Source organism: Sinocyclocheilus grahami, unplaced genomic scaffold, assembly GCF_001515645.1.
Source record: "Sinocyclocheilus grahami isolate Dianchi unplaced genomic scaffold, SAMN03320097.WGS_v1.1 scaffold261.1, whole genome shotgun sequence".
In the NCBI taxonomy this organism is placed as follows: domain Eukaryota; kingdom Metazoa; phylum Chordata; class Actinopteri; order Cypriniformes; family Cyprinidae; genus Sinocyclocheilus; species Sinocyclocheilus grahami.
The window spans coordinates 533,809-543,355 of NW_015505440.1; the positions used below are offsets into that span (position 1 = coordinate 533,809).

Sequence of the window (9,547 nt, forward strand, 5' to 3'; positions counted from 1 at the left end):
TCTTTTTTTTCCCCCCCCCCCACTCTCTCTCTCTTTTCTCTCCCCAAAAATGTCCTGCATTAAATGATAAAAAATGACAGTAAAGACTTTTTTCATGTTACAGAAGTTTCTATTTCAAATAAATGCTGTTCTTTTGAACTTTCAATTCATCAGAGACTCCTGAAATGTCTATCTGTCTATCTCTGTATCTGTCTGTCTGTATCTATCTGTCTGTATCTATCTGTCTGTATCTGTCTGTCTGTCTGACCTTCTGTGTCTGTTTGTCTGTCTGTCTGTCTGACTGTCAGTGTCTGTCTGTCTGTCTGTCTGATCTACAGTGTCTGTCTGTCTGTCTGTCTGATCTACAGTGTCTGTCTGTCTGTCTGATCTAAAGTGTCTGTCTGTCTGTCTAATCTACAGTGTCTGTCTGTCTAATCTACACTCTGTCTGTCTGTCTAATCTACACTCTGTCTGTCTGTCTAATCTACTCTGTCTGTCTAATCTACTCTGTCTGTCTGTCTGTCTAATCTACAGTGTCTGTCTGTCTGTCTGTCTGTCTAATCTACAGTATCTATCTGTCTAATCTACAGTATCTGTCTGTCTAATCTACAGTATCTATCTGTCTAATCTACAGTATCTATCTGTCTGTCTGTCTGTCTGTCTAATCTACAGTATCTATCTATCTTTCTGTCTGTCTGTCTTCTGTCTAATCTACAGTGTCGGTCTGTCTGTCTGTCTGTCTGTCTGTCTGTCAGTCATTTGTTCTATCCTTCCATGGTTCCATCACTCCACCTTTCTTTTGTTCTGTCTATCTTTTGTTCTCTGTCTGACGTCCTATCGTTCCATCACTGACTATCTATCATTCTCTCATTCTTCCATGGTTCCATCGCTCCACCATTCTTTTGTTCTACCTATCTGTCTAACTATTGTTCTGTCTGTCTGATGTCCTATCGTTCCAACACTCACTATCTATCGTTTTCTCATTCGTTCTGTCAATACATGGTTCCATCACTCTGCCATTCTATCTATCTATCTATCTATCTATCTATCTATCTATCTATCTATCTATCTATCTATCTATCTATCTATCTATCTATCTATCTATCTATCTATCTATCTATCTATCTATCTATCTATCTATCTATCAGTCTGTCTGTCTATCTATCTATTACTCCATCATTCCATCCATCCACCTATGCATCTACCTATCATCCATCCATCCATTCATCTTTCTGTCTGCTGTTCTACAGTTATATTTATCGTTCTATTTATCTATCAGAACGAGGAAGGCAATGATGAGGCCGAGGGTTCAGCAGACGAGTTCGAGGAGATGAATCTCTCCCTCCTGTGTGCACGGAACTTCCCACGTAAGGCAAGCCAGACCAGCATCTTCCTGCAGGAGTGGGACATTCCCATGGAGCAGCTGGAGATCGGAGAGCTGATCGGGAAAGGTCGCTTTGGACAGGTCTACCACGGACGCTGGCACGGAGAAGTGGCCATACGGCTAATCGACATTGAAAGAGACAATGAAGAACAGCTGAAAGCGTTTAAAAGAGAGGTGATGGCGTACAGGAACACACGGCATGAAAACGTGGTCCTGTTCATGGGAGCATGTATGAGACCCCCTCATCTGGCCATCATCACCACGTAAGCTTGAACAATGTTCGTTGGGTTCCCAGAGTTTCCGGTGCATGTGTACTAAGCTTAATGACTGTATCTTAAAGTTGACTCACTTTTCCTGACCTTCTCTAATCAGCATGACCTCATAGCTTGCATTAGTGGCTGCTTTCAGCCTAATTTAAAACGACATGTCTTTGACCACAAATGTAAACATAAGTGGCTGAATTTTTTCACTTCTCAGAATTCTCTGAAGCCACGAACGGAGAGGTTTGTGAAAAACATCCTGTCTGAACAGGAGACAGCCAATATTATTTCCTTCCTCCTGCCACACAAATTGGGCTTCCTGTTTGTTTATCTGCAAAAAGGTGCTGTGCTGCATGGCCACGGCCAATAAAAGATTTCAACAGAGGATTCAACTTTTATTTTCCTTTTCTAGAATCAAAGTGTTTAGTTTCTTGGATCGAATAAGGTATTAAATATATTACGTATATATCTTCGTTTTTAACTGTTCATTTTATAATCTAATATTTATTTTTGACTATGATATTGTTAATCATAGAGAGTTCAGAATAAGAGCAATTATTTGAAATAGTTTACTGTCACTTTTGATCAATTTAATGATGCATCTTTGCTGAATTATATTATTTGTAGATAGATAGATAGATAGGCATTTTAATATTAATAATAATATAACACACAAAATACAGTATTTAATAAATATTATGATATACATATTTTTTTAAGATTTATTTTTGCAATAGGACAGTATGATGACAGGAAGCGAAGTGGGAGATAGAGAGGGGATGGGGTCGGGAAAGCCCACGAGGCTATCGGCGCCAACAAATAATATAATATTTAATATAGCCCATATTTAAATGCAGCTCTGACTTTTTTTCAGTATTTTTTAAGTTCTGGTAAAACTCTCTAAAAAAAAAAGTAGCATAATTCAGAGAATATTTTGTGAATCAAGTTTATTTTTCTTACCTTATTGGCAAATCGTTTTCACATGGACATCAGTAATCAATCTCATGATATTATTTCATTTTAATTGAACTGCCTTTATTTTTAGAGCTTCTAGTACAGTATTTTTGCCAGTAAATTATAAAAATAGTCAAATGTTTATTTGATTCATATTTGAGTGAGTTGTTTTTATATACCGAATCTGCACCTGAAATGCTATTCTTTTTTTCTGCAAAGATGGTTTTGAAAACCTACAATCTGCACAAAGAGCTGTAAAATAACTGGACATATTTTGATGTTATGGTTGCTGCTGATGCCTAATATGTGTTTTTTTGTTCTTCTGTTGTAGTTTGTGTAAGGGCAGGACCCTCTACTCAGTGATTCGAGATGCAAAAGTCGTTCTCGACGTAAACAAGACTAGACAAATCGCACAAGAGATGGTGAAGGTAAGAGTAATTGATGTGAAGTCAATGTGAAGACTGTTCGTTAAATGTCAGCTAAAATTGATTCACATGTGTATAGCAGTTAATTTGCAAAACATGTCAGTGTCGGGAAGCCTTCATATCTACCTGTACATGTGCTGTTCCTTCACATATACAGCATGTGATTACATTTAGGGCTGCACGATGAATCCGAATAAAACTGAAATTACACAATTATCATATCACAAAGACTGTGATTTAATTAAATAAATACACGCAGAGTGCGTTTCAGAGTGAAGAGTGGCACTGTGTTCCTTTTCAAGCTAGCAGCTCATGATTCAGTGTTTTTAATGTTTCAGAGCAGCTCCGTTTGCTTTGCAACAATAACAATTACTATTTTACTATTGTAATGTAAAATAAAATGATGATGATGATTATTATTGTAGTCATTCATGTATAATCTATAACTTTGGGCCAATTTGTGCAGCCCTACAAACAACACAGCAGACCTGGAGCTTTTTGAAACCGCATTTTAAATTGTGATCAGTTTTTATCAGAAAAATTGCAATTAGACTTAGAAAAAAATCTAGACAGAATTAGCAGTAGACCAAAAACATGTAATTGCCCTAATTACATTAACACAATTTTTTCAGGGCATGGGCTACCTACATGCCAAAGGGATCCTTCACAAAGATATGAAATCCAAGAATGTATTTTATGACAATGGGAAAGTGGTCATCACCGACTTTGGCCTGTTCACAATATCTGGTGTTCTACAAGCAGGCAGGTAGGTCAAAATACACACAAACACACACATTTACAGTGATTTCAAGTAACAATGTTCTTTCTTAATGTAGAAAATGTCCATTGTTCTTTGCCAGCCATTGAAATGATTTTTAAAGAAAGTCTCCTAAACTGTTTTTCTAGTTGATAAGCCAGTGATGTGATACTCTAGTAGTCCAATAAACATAAAACATGTAGCAAACAAAATATTGGGTAGTTTTAATGTTATATTTTTTGCATACATTTGCAAAGCACAAAGGACCTGGACCACAAAACCAGTTATAAGGGTAAATTTTTTTTAAATTGAAATTTATACATAATCTGGAAGCATACATAAGCTTTCCATTGATGTATGGTGCGTATAGGACAATATTTGGCTGAGATACAATTATTTGAAAATCTGGAATCTGAGGGTACAAAAAAATCTAAATACTGAGAAAATTGCCTTTAAAGGTGTCCAAATGAAGTTCTTAGCAATGCATATTACTAATCAAAAAATAAGTTGATATATTTCCGGTAAGAAATTTACAAAATATCTTCATGGAACATGATCTTTACTTAATATCCAAATTATTTTTGGCATAAAAGAAAATTCGATAATTTTGACCCATACAATGTTTTTTTTTTTTACTATTGCTACAAATATACCCCAACGACTTAATACTGGTTTTGTAGTCCAGCGTCACAAATAGAAAGAAGAGTTCGCAAGTAGTGCACAGTCATATGGACTTGTCATTTTTAAAACTTGACAGTATAAAGCCAGAAATGTGCTTTATTAAATTAGGAAGAGGGTTAATTATACAGGGTCGTCTGCAAGTTGATATCCAGAATGGTAATGGATTTTAATATATTGCTCTTCATAACGTTGGACACCCCATAGAAAAGAAAAATCAAAAGTGAGATCTCTTTAACATCTCAAATATTTCTCCTAGACAGAAATGAGGTTACTTTAAGATCAAATGGAGATTTTTGCTTGAGTCTCCTGCTTCTCAAACTTGTCTCCTGAGACATAACACTCTCACAATGGTCTTCTTTAAAGCTTTAAAAGAGATCTCAATAACATCACACACTGTGCTCAGATATTTCTCCTTAGCTAGAGACTCTGGATCTCTCACATTTGTCTCTCTTAAAGCTCCAGAAGAGATCTCAACAACATCACACACTGTGCTCAGATATTTCTCCTAGTCTAAAGACTCTGGTGGTCTCATATTTTTCTCCTTTAAAGCTTTAGAAGAGATCTTAACAACATCACACACTGTGCTCAGATTTTTCTCCTTAGCTAGAGACTCTGGATCTCTCACATTTGTCTCCTCAAAAGTTTAGATTAGTGATCTCAACAACATCACACACTGTGCTTAGATTTTTCTCTTTAGCTAAATAATCTGGGGGTCTCATATTTGTCTCCTGTAATGCTTTAGAAAAGTGAAGTACTTGAAAGGCACTAAATAAAGAATTAAAGGCTATATTGTGAGAGAAATTATGCAGAAATAAGGATAATGTTACTTTTTATAGGACAATGTTTATGTACTTGGGCACATAATTTGTTGTTGGAAATAGTAATGTACCGGATGCCTTAATCAAAACTGATCTACAGAAAATGTAACCCTGGAGCTTTCTTTGCCGAAAGGCACATTTTTAAAGGTATATGGACAAAAAATTTTCATTTTTGTGTGAACTATCCCTTTAATGTTACACATTTCAGAAAGCAACAAAGCATGAAATCAAGCTTGTACAGCTAGGAGCGTTTCCGTTCACATGAGGATGAGTGAATGATGACCAGTATTTTTGGGTGAATGTTCCTTTAACTGAGCACGCTTTATCTTAGGGTTACTTCATTTTATTTTAAATCCCAAATCAATATTCAGTGTTATGAATATTCAGCCATTTTCTCCAAGTAATTAATTAAATTCCGCCTGTGTATATGATGTAGATGAGGCTTTTGGCGTAAAATGATATATGATCGGGTGTCATAATACACAACATGAGGAAAAAGCACAAAATCTGTAGTATTTGAACCGCTATCTTTTGTGCCATCTTTTGCATCTTAATTGAAAACCACAGTCTTTCCAGATTCTTTAGACCTGTGTCTATATATTCCCATCTCCTTCAAGAGACAAAGACTTAAAAGAAGCTTTTCTTCACCACACTCCTTTGAACAGGAAAATCCATGAAAGGGTGTCTGATGTATGTGTTTTGTTGCTCTCTTGCGATGTATGAAGAGGAAACATCCTCTTCTTTATGGCAGAATGAACTCAAAGATATTCTTTCCTCTAGGCAAGGCCGCTGAATTACCGTGAACAGTGGCAGATGTTTGATTTGTTTTGTAAACCTGAGATATACTTCATATATCTCAATCATTCTTCAGTTTTGAATATGTTTCTTAAAGGGATAGTTCACCCAAAAATGAAAATGTGATGTTTATCTGCTTACCCCCAGGGCATCCAAGATGTAGGTGACTTTGTTTCTTCAGTAGAACACATATGATGATTTTCTACTTTAACCGTTGCAGTCTAGCAGTCGTATAATGCATGGCAATGGTAACAAAATCTATGAGAGTAAAAAAAACATGCACAGACAAATCCAAATTAAACCCTGCGGCTCGTGACGACACATTGATGTCCTAAGACACGAAACAATCGGTTTGTGCCAGAAACCGAATGCACCACCATGTCCAACTGTCTTTGGGCGCACGCATGGCATCCGGTGCGTGAGGTGTGTATGCGCTCTGGCGTAGTTTATGTTAATGGGTGTGTTGATGTCCAGCCGAAGAGCAATCAACCATAACTTCAGGCGAGCAGGCTCAGAAGTTGGGAATACGTGGAAAGTCACCACTCCCGAATGAGTTCGCGCGAGAGAACGTAATCTTTTAGTTTTAAGTCGGTTTGAACAATCCGAATAAGCGCAAGTAAGTACCATTTTGATTAGCCGTCATACCTACAATGTTTGTGCACGGTGTAAACAATGAGTGACGTATACGCGCGAGAGATCACTTCTGGCGTTTGCGTAAACTACGCCAGAGTGCGTACACTACGCCAGAGCGCGAACAGACCTCACGCACCGGATGCCGTGCGCGCACCCAAAGACAGTTGGACATAGTAGTGTATTAGAGGTAAAAAATTATATAAATACTGTTCGGTTTCTGGCACAAACCGATCGTTTCGTGTCTTAGGACATCAATGTGTCGTCACGAGCCGCAGGGTTTAATTTGGATTTGTCTGTGCATGGTTTTTTTACTCACATAGATTTTGTTACCATTGCCATGCATTATACGGCTGATAGACTGCAACGGTTAAAGTTAAAAATCATCATATGTGTTCTACTGAAGAAACAAAGTCACCTACGTCTTGGATGCCCTGGGGGTAAGCAGATAAACATCACATTTTCATTTTTGGGTGAACTATCCCTTTGAGGCAAAGGGAAGGGTTATAAGAGGGCATGTCCTCTTCTACAGTATATAACACTACATAAAAATAAATAAATAAATATGGAATAATATTTTGCATAAAGACAGTTCTGTCTATTTTTTAAAAATATTTTGCATTGTAATATTATTTTAACACAATTAAGCACATTTTCTATTTACATTCTTATTACCGCCGTGCATCCAGACATGAATTGCACTTCATTTCATTTAATTTAATACTGCAAAGATGTATACACACTTTGCCATTTTGAGTAATTATATATTTTTATCATTTTACATTTATCTTCAAGCATTACAGAATGAAGGAAATCTGATACATATGATGTGAAAAATATGATAACTATGTCATGTTAATTAATGGTGCCATTATGAACACAATTTGTAATTTAAGTGTTTATATAATTTTATTGTATAAATTGTCATAAGGGACATTTTTTTTAGATTATACAATATTTGGCCGAGATACAACTATTTGAAATCTGAGGGTGCAAAAAAATCCAAATATTGAGAAAATTGCCTATAAAGTTGTCCAAATGAAGTCCAGGGTCACATTTATAGTAATAGCTTTTTCCAGCAGTCCAGTAATGAGAATGAAGATGATAAATGATGATAAATATGATGTTTTGTTAATATACTTGAATTGAATACTGACATGATGTAAACACACTTTGTCATTTAAACAAAATGGGCTCATTATTTTATAATTTTACCTTCATAATAATCTCTTTTTGCAGCATTATAGTAATGAGATTGAGGGAAATATGATAAATGTGTATGATAAATAAGCCAAAATTTCTTTCTTTCTTGTACAAGTTTAGTGAGTTTAAGCATCGTCTTAACAGCATTCAGTTCTTGCATTTGTCAATCAACAGCCCCGAAACACAATTTTAATTAAGAAATTCAACATCCTTGTTTTGATTGTATAGGTTGTTTGTGTAATACGATGTTTAATGAAGTCTTTGGCTTTGAAAGTGCTGAAAATGAGAGTAAATTATCTTGGGCAACATGAAGCGTTTGCCACTGCTGATGACCGTGATGATGTTGATGTTGTTTTGGCACTCGTCCCATTCGTGTTTGCGTGTCGCGCCTCTTTGAAAATGTTTTCATTGGCATTGAAAGCAGTAAATCAACATCCCCGATGGAGCAATATTACAAACACTCGTACCCATCGGTTCATCTGATTATGAGGCTGATTTCGCACAAGTGTGTTTACGCATGTTGACAGTAATTACCGGGGAAAAGACAACGTCTCCACAGCGACAGGTTTACATTGCAGCCATTGTTGATCAAGTCTCTTGGATCGGCTCACCGTTGCCGTTCTGATCAGCCCACTTCTACACCTCCGCAGCCATGTGAATTATTATCAGGAGTTATTAGGAGGAAGGGATAGTATTTGAGAGCGGCACATTTTTTCTCAGGCCATCAGGGACGTGCAGGCTCTAGCATAATTATGAATTGTTTATTTGTAAGGCGCAAGTCTGGCTCTCAATAACACGATTTTACATTAGATATGTATTATGACTCAGGACCTGACTGGGTATTGAAATAAGATCTGATTATTCTGGGATTCGGTGCTGTTTGAAATATCGCATCCATCTAAGGCAACATCTAGCAGGTCCGAGAGGCTAGTGAGGCTGTGGACATGCTCGTACTGAAGCATCATCAAATGTCAAGGTTTGTTTATGAGGGTTTGTGTGGGATTGAGTCTTTTTGAGCAATGAAGTTATTGGAAATTTACTCTGGGCAGTCAGATGGGCCACCCAGATTTCAGACAATAGTGGTTTTAAAGGGGTCCTATTATGCTCGTTTACAAAGTCTTGATTTTGTTTTGGGGGTGTACCAGAACATGCTCTCATGCTTGGTGAGAGCATGAGCATAATTTTTCACATTTACATTATTAAAATACCTTTCCCCCCAACCTGCCACAAACGGATCGATTAGTTCCAGCTTTGATGAAGGTCCGCCTTCCGAAAAACAAAATGTGTTATGATTGGTTAGCTGTCCCAGTGCGTTGTGATTGGCGAACAGCTTAGACGGTGTTTCAGTACTGCCACGCCCCTTGCGCCGTCTTTCAACAAAAGCTTTTGGCGAATCTGGCACTAGTACTCACTCGTGTTAAGCTGTCCTCAGTAAAATGCACAGCACACAATAGCAAATTGGGGTTATAATGCTCAGGAACAGAGTTAAAAAATAAACTGCAACCACTGTTTCCTGACATCATCTGCTTTCGGAAGCCGTTTGGGCACGGAGTTGAAAAAAAACAGCGTTTCAGGCGGTCGCACACCGGACGAGAAGCGCAGCGTTGCGCCACATCTTTAAAATTCAAATACATTATTTTCTATGAGTGTAGGCACACCGG

General features: G+C 37.2%; 1 protein-coding gene across 6 annotated transcripts in view; it reads left to right on the forward strand.

Moving 5' to 3' along the window:
- The window catches only part of ksr2 (kinase suppressor of ras 2), a 93,080-nt gene that overhangs the window by 71,949 nt on the left and 11,584 nt on the right, over positions 1–9,547 (forward strand). For all 6 annotated transcript variants that reach the window (XM_016290646.1, XM_016290647.1, XM_016290648.1 and 3 more), the window contains exons 16-18: positions 1,259–1,626; positions 2,909–3,005; positions 3,635–3,768. In XM_016290646.1, coding sequence (XP_016146132.1) covers positions 1,259–1,626; positions 2,909–3,005; positions 3,635–3,768 — 599 coding nt within the window. The remainder of the gene's footprint in view (positions 1–1,258; positions 1,627–2,908; positions 3,006–3,634; positions 3,769–9,547) is intronic.